The sequence below is a fragment of the Equus asinus genome, chromosome 5 (assembly GCF_041296235.1).
Source record: "Equus asinus isolate D_3611 breed Donkey chromosome 5, EquAss-T2T_v2, whole genome shotgun sequence".
In the NCBI taxonomy this organism is placed as follows: Eukaryota; Metazoa; Chordata; class Mammalia; order Perissodactyla; family Equidae; genus Equus; species Equus asinus.
Genome location: NC_091794.1, coordinates 22,368,407 through 22,388,537, shown reverse-complemented (window position 1 = coordinate 22,388,537; position 20,131 = coordinate 22,368,407). Strand labels below are relative to the sequence as shown.

The window sequence follows — 20,131 nt, the reverse complement described above, 5'->3', positions numbered from 1 at the left end:
TTCACCCTGGATGTCAAGGGCTGAGCCTTTTCCTTAGACTGTACTTAAACCCAGTCCAAAACAGATTGTCCTGGGGAATGGCAGTAAGGTGGGGCAACAGGGGCCCAGGAAGTGTCTACATTGAAGCAGTTCAACTTCTACTGGCTTCTGCAGTTGTGAGAGGCCAACCACTTTCTGCCTGGGAGTAATGACTACACTCTTTTAGGACATGATGATTTTTGAGGAAGAAGCACAAATTAGGGGATAGGAGGGAAGAAAAGGGAGATTTGGCCAACAAAAAAAAGACTAAAGCTAAGAGGCTCCAATCAGATGTTAAGAGGATTTAGAGTCAGAAAGAGTGGCCTCTACTAGGGAAAGTCCAGGCTTCCTTGTAACTGGATGACTGAAATTGATGGCCAACAAAGAGGGTAGATAGAGGAAGCTCATGAAACTTCTGTGTTATCCAGGGCCAAAGCTGATAGGAAAAGAGGAGAGGATATTTGAACAACCACTGATGGGTAAAAAGAGAATCACCAGGTAAAGCATGGAGATGAAGGAGAATGAGAGGCCAGGGCGTGGTGAGTTTATTCCAGCCCCAGCCCTTTGGGCTCAGCAAGGTCTGAGATAGGAGATTCTAGGAAAAATCAAATAAAATCTAAACAAAAGTCAGAGATTTGGTGTAAGGGATCTTTGGTTCATAGGACATAGAAGTCTGTACTGTAACCTGTGTCTGAAGTTGGGTCTAGCTTTCAATGATGGAGAAGACAGTGGGATCAAGTGAGATCCATAGTTGCTCTAGGACTTCATAAAATGGTGAGCTGCCCACCTGCCTAGACCACTGCATTCCTCAGGCTTGTTCCCTGGCTTTTCTTTAAGATATACCCTCCTTTGTTTTCACAATGACTTCTATGCCAGTGAATCACAAATCTGTCTTTAGAGCTAACTTACAAGAGTCACTCAGTTAGCCTTCCAGAGTGCAAAGCGGCTTTTATTTCCACTTATAGATACATTGGGATTTCCAGTATACAGAGGTAAGTGACCGTAGATATACACAATCTCATTCTTCACTTCAGTTTGATTTGACATCACACATAGATCAGACTTTTACATGATTTCCCTAGTACATCTCCAAGTCCCACGTTGATTATCACTTTTCCCTTCATTATAAGACAGAAACTTCCTTTCCAGATCCCTATGCTATTAAGGTAGCAAGGTCCTTTCTGCCTCGGTTCCACAGACCTCACCCTCTGTATTCAGCTGATCTCTTCTCTAGACTGGCTTTCCTGGTGCTGATACTCATCAAGAGCTCTGCTCAGAGACATCTCCCCATCCAGGCTCCTATTCCTGAGTACACGGTCCTTTTTCATTCCCCTCAGCTGCTTCTTAATCTGAAGCCATTTCTAGCTGTCTTGCCTCTGTCAGATAATGCTTGCTGCTCATACTGCCCAATACAGCCTCATCTCACTAATCAAATCCTCTTCTGTCTAATCCACAGTCTCTCTAAAAGGCTTCCCTTTGCTCCCACTGCCCTTTCACCATGAAATGTGCTTGTGGGAAGACCAGTGGACATCTGTAGTATTCTGGTTTACCGCAACATATATAATTCGATATCTTATCAAACACGTTTGAGGATGTTGATCAATTCAATATTGCTCTGAAGGCAGCCACTGGGAAAGGCAAGTGTGACTGGACGTGTGCAGCCCACTGAGCGTTGCAGCACTCTCCTGACTGCTCTCCCGAGCCTGGGCTGCCCAGACTGTGAAGGAAAAGCCGTCTGTGCTCTGCCTTTCTCTGTTCTTCTCATCCATCTAACAGTAGCCCTTGATTCTCATCTCCCTTGGTCTACAGCTCCCCTTTCTCTCTTTTTCTAGTAAAATAAGAAACCCAGAGTGGACTTTAGGGGTTTTCTTTCTCCATACAGGAGGGATTAGATTCAAAACACATGAAACTGACACCTGGCGAACTCTTCCTCTTCCCCAACTTCAGTGTTTGGTTGTTTCCAGTTACTCATCTTCACTGAATAAAATCTTAGCTCACACTCGTTATATTTTTAGAAAATGGTGCCTTATATACAAATGTAAAATATAAACCAAAAAGTAAGGATTAGGAAAAATAGAGTCACATTACCAAATAGTACCAAGCGGCACATAATAATGAAAAGATGAGCAAATTTCTACTCTGTGACTTGCTCTAATGCCTTCTTGACTCTTCTCAGAGGTGTCGTCTACTCCATCTACACCAGCTCTGGACCATGTTCAGAGAGACCCAGGCAATAACAAGCATCCAGATTGACTAGACTTTTTTGTGGGCTAAGGTCTTTGTTCTCTGCTTCCCCACAATGCTGTCTTCCTTTTCTCTTCTTTCTCACCTGCCTGAGGACAGCTAGGACTGCCGGGAAAATGGCACCACTTAAGGCGAGAGAGAGAGATAAACACAAGATAAATAGCTCAACTTTCCTGGCTCCAGCTACACTTGGAGAGAGCTGAAAGGATGTACTTTTGCACATGACCCAAGGACATGAAGCCACATCAAACAAATCAGCTCCATCTGGTTCCCAACTTAAAATCACCATGTGTCTAAAATCTATTTAGTAAATAAAGAAGAGCTGCATGAAATCGTAACCATTGTAGATAACCCCGCGAGATAAGATTTTGCTGTACTAAAAAGCTGATCCTAACTTTCTGCCACTGGTATGTCATCCTTTAGAGCAGTGCTTCTCAACTGGGAGCGATTTTGCTCCCAGTGGGTAGTTAGCAATGTCTGGAGACATTTTTGGTTGCTACAGCAGTAGGGGTGCTACTGGTATCTATTGGATAGAGGCCAAGGATGCTGCTAAATATCCTATAACACACAGGACAGGCCCTTACGACAAGGAATTATCCAGCTCAAAATGTCATTAGTTCCCAGAAACCCTGCTTTAGGGGATGCTATTTCCTATTGTATATTGTTATTTTACTTTTGTTCTCATGAGTATTCACTGTTTGTTACCAAAAAGCAGTATCACCCATTTTCGATAGACTGGAGTAGTGACCAGGAATAAGCAGGAGCAATTACAGGGAGCCACTACGTTAGTATGTCTGTCTTCCCAAGATCCCCCACGGGGTACTCAAGTGGTCTCCAGGACATGGCGACTCGTGCCACAGGAACTACAGTGGGCCTTGTCTGAACTTTGCTAAATGTGTGGCCTCCTTGGGCTACCCTGTGGTTCTGGCATAACACTGAGTTGGTGTTAGTGTCTTGTGGTCATTTCAGATAGCCTAGGGTGGTGCTGGGATATGCCTATGCTCTCCCTAACCCAGACCAAGAATATAATTTTCAGAAGAAAAGGACCTGGACTCTTAAGTCATTATTAAATGCTTAAAAGTAGGCTTGTGGATTTTTGTCCTAATTTTCTCCAAAAATATAGGGCCTCCTTCGGACTCTTCTTCATTTTTCAAGGCCGTCCTTCTATGCGTTGCCAAGATTCTACACAAGAAACTCTGTGTCCTCATTTCTGCCTCTCATCCTTTGGCCTGTGGTATCCTCAAGGCTGCTGTGCGCAGCCAAGATCTCTATTCTTTCGGGCTGTGTCTGGACTATTTTAGAGGCAGTGGGGCGACTAAAGGAAGCCCTGGACTTGACTGTCAAGAAAACCCCCGCTCCACAACCTTCAAACTGTGTGCCCTTCATGCTGGGTGCCCTGGGAGGCACCTCAGTCCCCATCCCTGCATTTCCTGCCCCATAAATTTGAAAGTGCTGTAAACTGAAAAGCTCTCCACAAAAGCACAGGCCTGTGCTGGTTATGGGATTTCACTGCTCTCTCTTCTCCTAAGCACTTGGGCTCATCTTCCAAATAGCCTCAAGTTATTTATCTTCTCCTCAAACTGATTTATTTTAGAAAAAAAAAAGTTATCAATAAGGCACTATAGCAATTGTACAAGCCACGGCTTAGGAAATTCTTAGCCCTTGTGCAACTGCTCAGGTTTTGAAGGACATTGCGTGTTGCAATACACCCAGGTAAGCACATATGCAGTTTATAGAGGAAAGTTCCCAAAATCACACTCCGTCCTAGTGTTAGAAACTCTGAGGGGGAACCAAGAACGGCGGCATCTGAATCTTTAGTAGGCGTGTCTGCCTCGTGCTCTGGCTCTAAAGGTGGTGACTAAGCTCTCTCGGGCCTGCTCGCGGGGCTGACACATGCTGGTCAAAAGAATCGGGTCAGTCTTGTGCTCTACAATGTTGAAAGGACAGGCCTTCAGGTGCTCAGACATGGAAGCAACTTCATTAAACTCCCAGCTCTTGATTTTGGAGAACAGGCTGCTGAACTGCCAGATCTGTTAGGAAAGATAGAAGCTCAGACGTCAACATTGGGGCAATACCCTCAGGCTAGCTTTATTTGAATAGTATAAGGAAAGGCCTTTCTGTTTTTCTGTTCTTTGCTTCCAGAGAGAATTTTGTGGCTGCTGTGGACATTTGTTAGTTCCTTCTGAAGCATCCATTTCCTAGTTCCCCCTTCCAATTGGTAATCTTCCCAGCCAGCCAGGTAGTTGTGTGGGCATGACTAACACCATCTGCGTATTGACACACACTCATCTCCTATCCCCAGCAATAGTGATTAGTTCTAGAATAGACACATCGTTCAAATCAGGACAATTAGTGGCAATGAGACTCTACTCCCGAAATTTTGTTTGAGATGTCAAGAAGCAGATTCTCTTTTTCCCTCTGTACTTGAACTGGGAAGTTGCTGCCTTAGGAGTTGCAGGCAGCCATCAGGGACCACCAAGGGAGAAAGAATGGAACCACTAGTGAAGAAGTAGAGATAAGAAATAGAAAGAAAAAGGTAATTTGGGGGCATTTTGAGCTTCTAGATCAAGCCTTACCTGTAGCCATTACTTTGAACTTTCTAGTTATATGGGTCAATAAATTACCTTTTTTGTTTATGCCATTTTAAGTTGGTTTTCTATTGCTTGAAACTAGAATCATTCTAACTAATAAGAGTCTTACTAGAACAGAAACCTCAGGAAAACTCTAGGAGTCTGTTACTCAAATTCCCTCTGGCCTTTCCGCCTAGGATATGGTGGCAAAGTCACTAGTTTTAAAATTTGGCTACAAGGGTGGGCATAATCTGATACCTTTTCAACTTGACCACTTCACCCTTAGTTTCCTGTCATTGTTCTTATGTAAGAAAAGTATTTCCTGAGATCTTGGAACTATTTCCCTTTTTACTTTAAAAAGCCATTTTAATACGAGCATCCTTCAACTCCAACAAAATTCTCTTTCTTCCTTTCTGCAAGGAAATTAGTTTGTCCCAAATGATAGTTAAGAGTGGTCACCAATCACTGAATTGGGGACCAAAGTGAGCCAAAAAATAATGGAATTTCTAGTATGAAAATTAAATTATTTGCATCTGATTTTACAGCGGAAGATATGAAGCTGTTCCAGACTATGCAGTTTCCCAGGGCACGGTCTTGGTTTCACTCATGTTTATCCCCAACAAGTGGTTAGCCGGCAGTCAGTGTCTATTTAACACGTGGATGCAGGCATGGATACATGAGGGAGAGTCTCATAATTCTTTGTTGAGGAGACTGCTCAGGGAATAAATAATGGAAAATACACAAGATGTTTTAGACATAACCAATAAAAATAGATGCGAACAACTCTAACTTCCCAACGCCAGTTTACATATACCCACATATTGGGAAAAAAGTCAACAGTGAGATTATGGAATTATTGACCTAAATGGCCATCATAAATTTGTGGTTTATATTACCCACAAATTTACCATGAGACTGGATGCTAAGAGCACCTTGGACACGATGAATTAGGAGTCTCACTTCTGTGTGGTACAAGCTGATAGAAGTTATAATATAGATAAACAACCATAACCTGACTAAGGAAAAGGAATAAGGTTTTTCCAAAGGGAAAGATTCTTTGATTTATACAGCAGAGTCATTTGAAAAATTAAATAGGCTTTGAACTAGGGGAAATCAGTGGATCAAATTATTTTAGAATTTCAAAATGCCTTTAATAAAGACAAAACCCATTTTAAAAAAATTAGTTGACATGGGACTGAGGAGAATTTATTGGCATACTATGTCAATCAGAATCCAGGCAGGAAACAGATGGCACCCTTAAACTGGGTAATTTGAAGAGAATTTTAAAAAGGAATGATATGTAAATGTGCGGGGAGGGTGTAGGAAAGACACAAGATGTAGTATAGCACCTGGGCTAGCAACAATCTAGAATATTACTGCCCTGGGCCTGAAAGTGAAGAAGAACGGAGGTCATTGGAATACAGAATGAGTAATTGTGTGAATACTGATAGAGCCACCTTCAGCGGAGAGAAAAGCCAGTGCAAAGTGTCACGGAGGGAGAATGATGCAGGGAGGAAGCCAGAAGAATAGATATGTCAACCTCACCCTTCTCCCTCCCTCCCATCTCCCACTGACACTCCCATTAGATTAGCCCAACTGGAAGCTGGAGGGCAAGGGAGCTGGTTAAGGCCATCTGTAGAACTCAGCCTCCTGGGGGACAGATCACAGTAGAGAAGGTTGGAGAATGGATCATGTGAGCAAACAGAAGATATCCAGCACACATACATATGGATAAACAGGCACTGCTATCTGTATTGTCATGTATAGTTTATGGGTCTATCTCCCCTACTAGACTAATCTCCTTGAGTTCAGGGACTATGTCTTATTCCCAGTAGCCTAGTACAATCTTAGTGCCTAGAACAGTGCTTGGCACGTACGAGGCTCTTAATAAATATTTGTTGAATGAATGAGTGTTTACTTGCCTCTCTGTGGACTTTCCAGGAGGTGCCTCCATGGGAATATCTTTTCTTCTTCCACTGCAGGAGGACCATCCCCCTCTCTTGTAACAAAGTGGCACAGATATTCCTCATCAGCACAGACACCTGGGAGAGCTGGGACAGGCTGATGCTGTCCAAGAACCCAGCAATGTACTGCAAAACCTCCAGGGGCAGGCTGGTTAGAGAATTCTGGTTTTTTCCTCCATGGCTTGAGAGGTGGTTGTTCTTCCTTCCCTCACTGAGCTCTGAAGCAACCTCCGGCTTGATGGCAAAGGTCTTAAGCTCCTGACTATAGATGACTTTTGCCTTTTGCCCTGGGGGACGGAAATGGTTTTGAATAAATGTACATCCCAAGTAGGCGAGGGGGCATCGATGCTGGAACCAGCCGTTGAGACATGACTGAATGTCTGTGTGGACGTTCTTGAAGTGTAGGGGGAATTCATCCCTCCTGAAGAATTTGTTGCAAGTGAAAGTGAAGGCAGAGCTGCTCTTGTTGTGCCTCCTGGTCACAGACTCACTGTGGAGCTCCACATGGAGCCCACCCGGTTCGGCAGTGGTTAGGAGGTCAGCCAGCACCGTCCCAGAGGAAAACTGTTCCGGCTCAAAATTGTATGTCTGTGTAGCAAAATCCATAAACAGCCCGTCAATGCTCCTGGATTCAGAGATGACATGACCTTTGAGTTCTCTTTCCAAAGCACACAGGAGGGTGGTCTTGATGAGATCTGATTTGGGCAGGTCCTCCACAGTGATCCCCAAATCTGAAGTATCTACTGCCTTGTGTTCACCTGGCCTACAACTCAACATGGCGTCTCCAAGGCGAGCCCGCTTCCCACAGTAGCTCACAGGAACTTTGAAGGTGTAAACAGTCTTCACTTCCTGAGCTTCCAGATTGCCATAAACAAAGTCTCTTTCCTTAGGTGTACAAGCAGCCATCTGACCAAAGTGAATAAGCATCCTCCCATTGTGCACCAGATACATATTATAGTCCTTTGCATCCACTGCCGTTTTCAGTCTTTCCAGAACACCATCCTGCCAAGGGGCAAGCCCTGTCGTTTCCATGGCTCCATGAGAGTCCTGCTGCTTCTGGTTTTCCTGCGGTTCTTTCTCATTGGCAGTATCTTCTTTTACCATGTTATTGCCATTGGAAATCTGTTCTTTCCCTGGGCCTTTCCTGCTCTTGCTCTCACAGCTCGTTGATGAGTCTGTTAAAGCAGAAGCTGCATGCTCTTTGCTGAACATATTTTCCCACTTGTCAAACTTGGCCAGGTCCATCCCTTCTTTGGTTTTGGCTAACACCTCTCGTTCTTCTTGACTCAGCTCTACCATCTCTCCGTTAGTTGCTGACAGAGAGTCGTTTGATACCAACCTGGCATCTGCTCCACCCACTGCTCCTCCCATTTCCTCCCAACTGGCTTCACCATTCATAATAGGTTCCTCCTCAGTGGGCTCTCTGGTTTCTGGGAAAAGTTCTACCATTTTCAGAGATCTGAAAAGGACCTTCTGGTCCTGGAGGGCCAGGGCTGTGTCTAAACACTCCTCACTGGGGGTCTCTTTCATGATGTTCTCATGAAGGGTTGTTTCAGAGTCCACGTTTGGCCAGCGGTTCCACTCCATGGAGCAGCAGACCACACTGGCGGGGCACACTTGCAGGTGCTTGGCCAGCTTGTGGCGGGACATGGAAAGGGGGCAGCCATATTCAGAGTTGAGACACGGAACCTGCTCTAAGGGACAGAGAAGCTCATGTTCTGCCTCTTTGCACATGTGGAAGGTAGCGCCACAGGACAGGTGGCAGTTTATCACCAGGCAGGAGACATTGGGCTCCACAGGAACATGGCAGTGACGGTTGAAGCATCTCTCACAATGCCTGTGCTGCCCTGGTGGAGGCCTGCGTGTCCTGCCCTGGAGACACCAGAGGAGGGGCAAAGAGAAAACAAATGACTGCTGGAAGAGAAGCTTTATGTATGTCTGTGACCATGTTTTAACTGACTTATTTCCTGTCTGTACATGCTTATTATAGGAACCTTGGAAAATACAGAAAATCATAGTGAAGAAAGCAAAAATCACTCATAGTCCCACAATCCAGAAATAACATCAACTCTTTTCTTTATTTTTCAATAGTTTTATTCTATGTATGTAGTAGACATGGTTAGAATAGAAAAAAAAGTTGAATGTAATGGACTACAGTGTTGATAATTGTTGTTTTTGAGTTGTGGATTATGGGTGATTTATATTACATAGTTAATCCTATGCATACAATTTTGCAGCCTGCTTTTTAACTTGCTATTATTACGTGAGACTGGACTGTATCATTAGTTATTCTTTGCAAACTTGCTTCATAATGGCAGTGTAACATTCCAGAATGAGTGTGCTGTCGTTCATTTAACCAACTACCACCAAGGGGTGTGCTAGGAGGACGGGGGCCATGTCTGGTTGTGTTCACATCTGCAGCCCCAGCACCTGTCACAGGTCCTGGACCACTGTGGGTACTCAACAATATTTGCTGATTGAAGGAATTGTTAGCCATTTAGATTATTGCTGCATTTTTTGCTTTTTCATTTTTGAAGTTTTACTAAAAACCTTTCCTTACAAATCTTTCTCAGCTCTCTGCTTTCCCCCTTCTCCGTGTCAATTTCTTCTAGGTTCTTCCCTAGCATCTCTGGTTTGGCAAAAAGCCAATAAATACCATCAAACCATAAGGACAAGTCTGCCAGCTGCTTGGGCTATAGGCTAAATGAAGCCAGAACCGGAACTCTGAAAGGTGAAGATCCAGTAAGCCTCTGGTACTTACCATAGCTTCCCAGTTTCTTCGTGCTTTGTAATTCTAGGGAAAAATAGGAAAGTATGTACATCAATGATTAGTAAGAAAAGAATTTTGGTTATCTCAATTAGCAGGGACCGAAGAGACTTCACATGCTCTCTCACTTAATTCCTTCCACCACCCTGGAGGTAAATGCCATTGCCTCCGTTTTATAGCCAAGGAGATGGAAGCTGAAGTTAAATGACTTGTCCAAGGTTATACAGCTGCTAAGTGATGGAATCAGATTCCAAGCCAGGCCACGCTAGCCCATGTTCTTTTCACTGACCACACTGGCTTCAGATGGGGCATCTTACCAGCCATGGGATGTGTAATTTATGCTTCCTGTAGCTTTTCTCCATTGTCCACCAACAATTATCCTGACATTCCAAACCTCCCTCCAATCTGGGCCAAATTACCCTTCTGGCCTTCTCTCCCACTGGGGTTTCATCTCTACTTAGAGGTCAGCCTTATATCTAGCTTGGTCTGGGGCAGTGGACAGGTGTCTGGGAAATATCTATCACGTGTCATTCACCCTGGTGTATTCAGCTGTGCCGTGGCTAAAGCAGGGCTCAACCCCAGAGGCCCCAGAAGCAGGCTGAGTGGGGACTCGGGCAAGCAGAAGAGGAGATGCCCTGCCTTCAGGGGAATACAGCTCCTCAGCTCTGATCTATTGGTCCCATGTGGGAACGTGTTGCCAGATCTTCTGGTTTTTCAGAGAAACTGGGGATGCATATTTTTGTGAGTGGTAGTACAGTGCAGTGGTTAGAAGGCAGACTGCATGGGATTCAACCCTGGAACTACGAGTCAGTAGCTGTGAGACTTGGGGAAAGTTCCTTAACCTCTTTGTCCATGAGTTTCCCCATCTGTACAGGGAGGCTGGTAGCAGTCCTTGTCTCATCGTGCTGTTGTGAGGAGGAAATGAGTTAAACATACCTGAAACTCTAAGAACAGTACTTGTCTTGTAGGAAGTGATCTATACATGGTTGTTCTTATCAAACAGGTGTTTTATATTTCATTGTAATGCAAAATATTTTATTACATAATATATCAAGATAAAAATCCTTGGAATTTTAAATGTTGGCAACTAATTTAATTTTTTTGAAAAACCTCTATTTGGGCCAAGGAAAATGTGTGTGCAGGCTAGATAGGCTCTGTAGTTCCCTGTTTGCAATACCTGGTCTAGAGAACTTGTAGCATAATTTCAGCACTGTTATTCTGGAATGGGGTGGGGTGGCGTGCAGGTGGGGTTAGCATCTGAAAGTCAGAAGATGCAGTCTTTTTAAATTTTATTTTATTTTTCTTTAGGATTTGCCAATTCATTGTGGGTGAATTTTCCTCCAACTTTTAAAAAATTTCAAATATACAGGAAAGGTGAAGGTGTTCCTATATGTAATGGAACACCCAAATATACTTTACCAAGATTTGACAATTAACATTTTGCCACTTTTGCTTTCTCTCTCTCTCTTTCTTTCTCAATACACACACACGCACACATTTTTGGCCAAGCTACTTGAAAATAAGTTGCTGATATCATGACACTTCATCCATAAGTAATTTAGCATCTATTTCCTAAGAATAAGGACATTTTCCTTTGTAACTGCAGTAACATTCTCTCACCTCAGAAAACTAAAAATAATTTTCTAATATTATGTAACATGCTGTTTATATTCAAATTTCCCCAATTGTCCCCAAAATGTCTTCTATACTTTTATTTTATTTTATTTTTAGTTTTTGAATGAGGATCCCTTTAAGGTCAGTTTATTACATTTGGTTGGTAAGTCTTTTTAGCCTCTTTTAATATGGAAAAGCCCCCTCAACTTTTCTTTTTCAGAAGAGAGAGCCTTAAATCTCAAAGAAATTGTTGTTCATTTATGTATTCATTTGTTCATCCATTCATTCAACAAATATTTGTTGATTACCTGCTATGTGCCAAGAAGTGAGCATAAGGGTCACCTGGCTGCTTGTTAAAGTGGTTCTTAAACACTACAGTTCATTAGAAGCAGTTGTGATGCTTGTTAAATCTATAGCTGTGCACTGTTCTGTATGGTAGCCACTGGCCACATGTGGCTCAATTAATCAAAATGAAATAAAGTTAATAATTCAGTTCCTCAGTCATACCAGCTACATTTCAAGTGCTCAGTAGCCACATATGGTTGTTAGTTACTCTATTAGACAACAGAATAGAACATTTCCAACTTCATGGAAAGTTCTATTGAACGACACTGCTATGGATGGACACTGGCTGCACCCCAAACCTGAGTGAGGGGTGTGTCCTGGAATTTACACTGTTAACACATTCCCCATCAGATTCTTATGCACTGAGACTAGAGTTGAAAGAGGGATCATACCAGAGTGCCCTATACCCCTAATAGTCTGCCTGAATCAGGAGATAGATGAGAAGCTGCAAGCCAGAGCATCAACAGGTTCAGGACCCAGTAGAAGATAAGTCAAGGTGTTAAAGCCAGAGAGGGCGCTGAGCAGAATGGAAAGGCTCTGAGGGTTGGACTGAAAGGGAACAGAATAGGATTGGGCAAGGAGCGCATCTTTTGGATGTAAGAGTCCACCTACTGGATCTTTGAACATACAAATCAACATTCAGGTAGGCTCCTGCCATATTCCAGATCACTCCTGGGGGAAAAACATCCATTGTGGATTTATTTTGGAAATTCTTAAGTATTAGGCTCAAGCATCTGGAATTATTTAGTACTCAATAAGGAAAGATTTAACATTGTAATTGGGGTGTTAACTAGTAGTGGTGGAGGGATGGAATGGGAGGACCTAGACTTAGAAACTGCTATGTAGAGAACGTGATGGAGGCTTGAATAGTTAAGACTGATGACAGTAAAAATAGGCAAGATGAGAAAGATAGAAGACATTACAAGGGCAATAAGTTAACATTTTTGATTCTTGCTGGAGATGGGGGAAAAAGCAGAGTCAAAGGAGATGCCAAGAATTTGAACCAAGAAGAAAGAATATTGGGTATAATTCTGAGAAAAATAGAGATCTGATGGGGGAACTGTTTTGGGAGGAAAGATGGGTCCAACAAGTGTAAAACAAGTTGCTTGAGGTGGTGACAGATCATGTGGATGGGAAGACGAGGGGTTAGAATACAGAGATGCAGACTTGGGAATTAGCCACTTAAAAGTGAGAGAGGAGCCATAACTGGGGAGATGAGAACACAGAATAGAAATTTGAGCCGTGAAGTACATAGCTGAGAATTATCACTTTGGGGACATTAGGAAGAAGTAGAGCCAGAGAAGGAGAGACCAGAAAGCTAAGAGAGTCAGAACTATGTTGCCCAGATGTAAAGGAAAGGGTGAGCGATAGCCTCAAATGCTGCTGTGAGGTTAAGAACAATGAAGACGAGGCCACTGCTCATGGCAGTTCCCCAAAGAGCTCTTGCCAGAGCAAATGTGGCATTTTAGCTGTGCAGTGGGACCCTTGGCCATTCAAAATGTGGTGTTTGCTTGGAGGGCAGGGGAAAGCTATTAAGCACGCACTCCAACATTGGAAGGGCCTGTGCCCTGGCTGGGAGAATGTGACCATCTGCTTTCTATTCATAAAAGACGTGTGTAGTGAGACCTCTGCCCCAGTAGCAGGGATGTGTATTGCTGGAGGGAGAGTGGTGACGAACTTTAAGCCCGATCATTTCTTACCCTTCAGCGTTAGAAAGTGTGGTTCTTAGCAACAGTGTTATTGAAGCTGGAAACATTTGTGGTGGAGCCTTATTGCTCAACATCTCTTTGAAGTTATTTGAAAATATCCCTTTAGGAGAAAAGGAAAACAATTCATGCAGGCAAAAAAGATGCTGTTGTTGTTTTTTTCATACTGCTATTTAAAGATCTTCTGCCAGGCTCTGGAGCTACACCAGGTGAGTGACTTTGAGAAAGGACATGTGCTGAGCAGAAAGACACAGTGAGTGAGGACCACACTTTGGAGAAGTTTGACTGTAGAGGGAAGGAGAAAGACAAATACAGCCTAAGGGCATAAAAAAATCACATCTGAACCTTTTGTTGTGTATCTGGGGGAAATTGTTCCCAATGAGATAAAGGACAATCCAAAATTCTTGATAGTCTAATTATTGCTGGGTAAGCAGGGTGACTGATCATCCTGGTCCGTCTGAGACTCTCCTGGTTTTCGCACTGCAAGTCCAAGGTCACAGGAAACCTCTTAGTCACAGGCAAACTTGAACAGGTGATTGATCACCTTAGGTTGGAGCCAAGTGGTGTTTCCAAGTTAATCAAATTAGATATATCATTGGTTGTCTTGTGACATAAGATGCCCTGTTCTCCTAATTTCTGTTCCAGTGCAATGAGTGACTGGATCCTTATTCTCCATGGGGTTTGTCTGACTTTCCTGGGTTGAATGGTTTCTCTGTATTTTGGATGTCACAGAGGAAGGAAAATAAGATATTAGAGCCTAAGGTGTTTTACATTATATGTCCTTTAATTTTCCCAATAACCATGTGAGGTGGATATTACTGTTTCCAGCTTGCAGGTAAGGATATTGAGGCACAAAGAGACCTAAGTTTGTCTGGCTTCAAATTCTGTACTCTTTGCTCTATCACACTGGTTCCTCAGAGACCCACAGAGACATATGTGGTCTATCCCCAAGATTTGGGGAGAATGCAGGCCCATGGCTTGAGTCTATCAGGGGAGAGCCTCTCTTCCCCCAGATGGGGCACAGAAAGGTGTCTATATGTATAATCTTTCTGGGTTGTAGAGGAGCCAGATGCTCTTCATTAGGAAGCACTTCCATCTCTATGATGATTTTTTTTTTTTTGTCCTCCTCTTGACCACATTCCATACTATGCCCCATCTGAAGAGTAGAAACAAGAAGAATACCTAGGTCCCATGGCTTTGCATTTCAGGGAATACAAATGTAAAAAGGGAAGCTTTTTAGGGTTAAAAATCTGCACTGCAATATGAATTTTGAGATTTAAAGTGAAACAGACTAAATCAAAGCATGTAGATTATATAAACTCTTCATTGTGAAAAAACTGGCAATTCTATGCCCGAAACAGAGTATGGTTATCTAACTGTCATTTCCTCCTCCAGTTTCTATGCTCCTGTGTTCACCTCTAAATTCTTGTTTCCTGTCTGAAAAGGCAATACATTCCATCCTCTTAAAAGTGAACCTCAGAGCCAGCCCTGATGGCCTAGTGGTTAAAGTTTAGCACGCTCCATTTTGGTGCCCTGGGTTTGGTTCCCAAGCACAGAATCACACCACTCATCTGTCAGTAGTCACACTGTTGCAGTGGCTCACATAGAAGAACTAGAAGGACCTACAACTAGAATTTACAGCTACGTACTGGGGTTTTGGGGAGGAAAAAAAGAAAAGAACCTCATCCAAGTCTATGGCCAAAATAATTTCCTCGAAATATGAATTTTAAAGTTTCCCTGTCTAGAGGAGACAGCAGTCAAAATCATATAATTTAGAATTAAACAGTTCAAAGACCTTACTGATTTTTTTTTATTGGATGTACTGGAGGCAGTTTAAATGGAATATGAGTAGATGGAAAGACTAGGTGCATGCGTTTGAGGAATGGATATTTCTTTAAAGAAAGAGGGGAGAGTTCAGAACCTGGCAAGAGAGCAGAAACTTTATCTGATGTAGGTTTGTGGCGCTGTGTGGCCCGCTCAGATAGCAGTAAGTTAATAAGCAAAGGCAAGTCAGCTAGAACAGTAGTCGTCACCGCGTGGTACCCAGACCAACAACATTGGCATTCCATGGGAACTGGTTAGAAATGTAAATTATCGGGCCCTACCTAATCAGACTTGCTGAATCAGACCTCCTGAAGCCCGCCGATTCTGTTGTAAGCTCAAGTTTGAGAACCACTGAGCTAGAAGAAGCTTGATATTGTGTACTCTCAATCACAAAGGAACTACTGCCCAGTTAGGTAGGAAGCCTTGGAGAAGGTCTGAAAGGGCGGCAGGCAATGCTATCCACCTCTTTCCATCTCTGCCACCACCGCCAGGTCCAGGCACCATCATCTCTCGTCTGGTCTGGTGCCGTAGCTTTGTAGCAGCCTCACTTCTCCCATCTTGTGCCCCATAACCCATATTCACAAGCAGAAAGAGCGATTTTAACAGCTTTTAACATTAGGTCGTTACTCCCCTGCTTAAAATCTCCAGTGGACTCCCATCACAGGAATAAACTCTGATGTCCTTATCTTGGCCCAGAAGCCCCTGCATGAGTGTCCCCTCCTTGCCCCTTTTGTCTCGTCTCACTCCCTTGAGCACTTAGCTCCAGGCTTGCTGCTTATTCCTGTGTAGGGCCTTTGTACTTTCTCTTCTCACCAAAATTCTCCCCTTGCTCCTCATCTGCATCATGGACTCCTTCTTGCCATTAAAATTTCAGCTTACGTGTTAACTTCCACAAAGAGGCCTTACCTGACACCCTCAATATTAAGTAAATTAATGAGCACTCTCATGTATTAGCTAAGTAATTCTTGGCAAATTATTTAATCTCCCTAAAGCTAATTTATTCATCCATAAAATGGAGCTCCTAATAACCCACAGGATTGTGTGAGAATCAAATGAGATAAAGTAGAGAAAGTGTCTAATACATGAGTCACTCAATTGTTAGCCTTCCTTTATCAGGAAGGTCATTCTCATGGTCACCTCCCTTGTCCAGGCTTTTATTTCTTCCTATTGCATCATTCCCACAGCCCTTGGCTGGCCTTTCAATTTTCAGTTCTTCCTCATTCCAATGTATCTTTTTTTTTTTTTTTGAGGAAGATTAGCTCTTAACTAACATCTACTGCCAATCCTCTTCTTCTTCTTCTTCTCTTTTTTTGCTGAGGAAGACTGGCCCTGAGCTAACATCCGTGCCCTTCTTCCGCTACTTTATATATGGGACGCCTACCACAGCATGGCTTGCCAAGCAGTGCCATGTCCACACCCGGGATCTGAACCAGTGAACCCCGGGCCGCCAAAGCGGAACTTGCGAACTTAACTGCTGCGCCACTGGGCCAGCCCCTCCAATGTATCTTATATACCACTACCAGCTTAATCATCTTCAAAGCCCATTAAAAAAAAAACCTTACCTCACTCCTTTAAGAATGTGAATTTCCCTAATTTCTCCCCTTTTTGGCCCCTTGTAATCACCACAAAGTATTTATTCCTTAACTCTTAGGAATTCAAATAGTACTTCACCAAGCCTGGAGGAGCTCTTAGACACCACAAAGGCAACCTAAGGGCGTCTTTGTTTCCTAGGCCCACGTATTGTTTACATATATTATTCTGTTCATTAAGAAAAAAGGAAGGTGTCCACTGAGGCTCAGCTTCGCTTTGGCAGCTGGCTGCCGGAGTCTGTACCACCTGAGGGACGTTGCTGTGATGTGTGAGTGGTGAGAGAGAGTCTGATGAAGAGTGTGGATGGAGTAGAGGTGCTGTGACCAGTGGAGTGTGTTCAGGAGGGGAAAGGAGCTCTGACTTGAATACCAAGGAAGAGCGGGGATGCCCCTCTAAGGGACTGAGAGAGTGGGTACAGCCAACACCGCTCACAGCACTCATTCAACATTTATTGAATAGGATTGAATTGAATGAAACTGAATAGAACCCTAAAGAAGGCAGCATTTTGAAAGAGCTGTGAGAGCAACTTGAAACAGATTTAGGAGAAAAGTGTAATGATGTCAGATGTATGCTAATTAGGTTTTTTATTTAAGGAAGAAAAATAAATGTTTTCCATTTTTTTAGGTTAATGTAGCCTTAGCTGAATGGAAAAAGAGTCTCTGGCTCTCATCATATGCTTTTCTTTTTTTCTACTTGACCTTGATGTTTTGTGGAGAGACTCTGCAGAAACCACAGGGCCACACAGAGCTACCTGTGTGGTGGTGGCCAAGGGCATTCGGCAGCTTAAATGGTACCGAGGGCAAAAGAGAAGAGAGGTGATGACTAAGTGTTGCTGGCCAGCGAGGTCATGAGAAGGCAGATAGCAGGTATATTTAAATCACTGACTCAAGCGAAAGAGAATGGGATTAACAGACAATAGCTTTAACATTCTTTACTATCATTTTAAAGGTAGCAGGCAAACAGGGGTGAGGTCAGGGCGATATTTTTAGGCAAGGGGCCTTCCCAGTACCCCTCACATGATGTCAGCCACTAACTATTTTACCTCCTCCTGCGGCTAGCCCCGGCAATAATTATTTATTCCTGAGCTTTAACCTCAGGGGAAGTGACAAGGTCAAAAGTTAAAGATCAGAGACAGTCTTTAATTCTTAACTTATTAACCAACCAATTAATTAGTTACCTTAATTATACATTGCTAACCTGTTTCCCTGCTATGGAGATGTTTAATTCCAGGGAAAGAAAATGTATAAAGTTAAATATTAAAGTAGTTCCTTTGCCTCTTGAGATTTTAAAACCACCTGTTGGCTGAGGATAGTTCCCACATCTGCTTCCATAATCCTGGGCTTCCGGGCTATGATTTCCGCACTTTCACTATACCCTAAAAACATAACCATCCTTCGCCAAAGCTCTTCAACCTCGCCATGTGCGATTCTCCACTTATGCTAGAAATCTCTCTACTTTTAAACTTTCTAGTCATTTAATTAGCTAGTTAATGCTCATATCGTAATTATATTATTAGTATCAGTGTTTTAAATTACTGTTTTGTATTGGGCAAGAAAGTGCCAACTGGCCGAATTATCTAGGGGTAGCTGTGAGTCAGCCTGCCTGCTTGGTCACTCCTAGGCCAACACACCCCAGTCTTGCTAGGACCGCACCCCAGCACACACCGTGAAGACCTTGGTGCCATGGAGACCCTGACAAAACTAAATGAAGTTAGGCAATTATACACAGTGCATTTGACTGTGCCCAGCAAACAGGCATGATTATAACCCAGACACCTATAGTAGAGTTATGGGATGTGTCTGGAGGTTACAGAGGCAGGCAGGAAGGAACCAGGACTTAGGGTGTCTGGGTAGATCTCCTTTTACTTGGCATTGGTGGCATTAGTCTGTACACTGCAAAGTTCAGAGTGTACAGAATCTCTTTTGCTGCATAGGCCACTTCCCAGGATGTCCTTAGCTGAACTTTGAACTATATAACACTAAAGCGAGGCCCAGAGGAAAACAAGAAAATAAACAGTTCCCTTATCTCTGCCAATTTTTTTGTGCATGCAACACTATGCATTTATTCCAAAATCTAGAAATGATCTACCTATATTTTAAAGCTTTTGATACCTCAAGTATCTTTAATCATCTTACTTTGTCCCTCTGGATGTACAAGTTTCAAGTTTGTAATAATTTTTGATTTGCATGCAAAAGCCTGTATAAGTTTTTCAACTTGTAAAATACTTTCACTTCTATTCCACAGATGTATTTTGGATTGAAGAGAACCGAGGAAGAGAGAACCATATTTAGGGGATATTTTTAGAGAAAAAAGGTTTTAAACTCTGCAGCAGAGTTTAAATAGTGTATGTGGTAAGTATGGTTGTGCCACATTTACCGGTAGTGTGACACAGGGGATGGAATTTAAGGTACCTGAGAATGACTTGCAATTAACATTGCAAATGCTGACTGGTGAAAAGATCACAGCATTCAGACTTTAGAAAATAGAAATCCTGGATTCTGGGTCTTCTGCCTATTTCCTCACCATCTCCTCCCCCTGCACCCTGATCTGCCATCACCACCGTGCAACTTTAGAGATGTCATACAACCAGTCTGGTTGATTGTTGAAGAAAGAACCTAAGTTAGAAAGCAGGTAGTCTCTTCTTGCTCTAAGATGTTTGGTTCAAAACAGGAGATTACATATGGCTATAAAAGCGCCAATCTTTTCCCTCCACGTATAACTTAATTTGCTTGACAACCCTCTTGTCTTGCTCAGAGCAAAAAGGTGAAGTGCAGCTCAGCCTGTCTCCGTGTTCACCACTCCAAATGTTCCCCTGGTGCACCTGCTCGTGTTTGAAAAGCTTACCTTAATGGCACGGCTGAGTCAGCATCTGCTGCACCTGTGTCCCTTGATTGTGAGCAAGCAGATCGCAGAAGGTGGCTGGGGGTTCATTCAGCAGCAGCAGAAGACAGAGTTCTGTTGAGAGGCAGGGAAAGGAGAGAAAACTTCAACAGAAATAGTTCAAGTGTTTCGAAGTTAAAAATAAAACTATATCACAAGAGGCAATGTGACCGGGCTCAGCTTACCATCTTTTCTTTCTCCTGCATTTATCAACACTTGGTCTCTGCTGGAGTGGCATCTAGCAGGGGAAGCCAGAAGGGAAGTAGGGTTTTATATCAATGGGTTTTCTTTCCCTTGAGGAAGGAGGAAAATCCCTTTCAGAGGGACCATTTTCAAGGCCAGAGCAGCCTCTCAGACTTCTGTGCGTGTAGTCGGCAGATCCAGCTGTGCTCACGGTGGCCGGTGGAGCATTCAGGACAGGCTGCTGCTCTAATTATAACCATGCTTTTCACCTAAACTCATCACTGGCTGAAGCAGCAGCTTGTGCAAGTGACGTGAGGTCCTGTTTCTGAATCTCCTATTTCTTGTCCTGTCACGTAAGTGGCTGTCCTCTCCTGGCCCTCTTCTTTCCCTGGTGGTTGGGAAAGGGGGAGTTTGGAATTCAGAAAT

General features: G+C 43.3%; 1 protein-coding gene across 1 annotated transcript; it reads right to left on the bottom strand.

The window, feature by feature from the left end:
• Positions 1-946: 946 nt before the first annotated feature.
• Positions 947-19,988, bottom strand: FBXO40 (F-box protein 40). Its single transcript, XM_014829538.3, has 5 exons — positions 19,708-19,988; positions 19,487-19,597; positions 9,558-9,590; positions 6,755-8,668; positions 947-4,292 (listed from the first exon to the last, which is right to left on the bottom strand). The coding sequence occupies exons 3-5, from the start codon at positions 9,558-9,560 to the stop codon at positions 4,077-4,079; spliced, it is 2,133 nt and encodes a 710-aa protein (XP_014685024.1). The 5' UTR covers positions 9,561-9,590; positions 19,487-19,597; positions 19,708-19,988; the 3' UTR covers positions 947-4,076.
• Positions 19,989-20,131: the final 143 nt, after the last annotated feature.

What these genes read in the sequence shown, in the direction of transcription:
- FBXO40 (XM_014829538.3), bottom strand. An exon ending in CCTGGAAAGTCCACAGAGAG is followed by an intron (nt 4,293 to 6,754) that starts GCAAGTAAACAC and finishes CTTTCCTAACAG; the next exon opens with ATCTGGCAGTTCAGCAGCCT.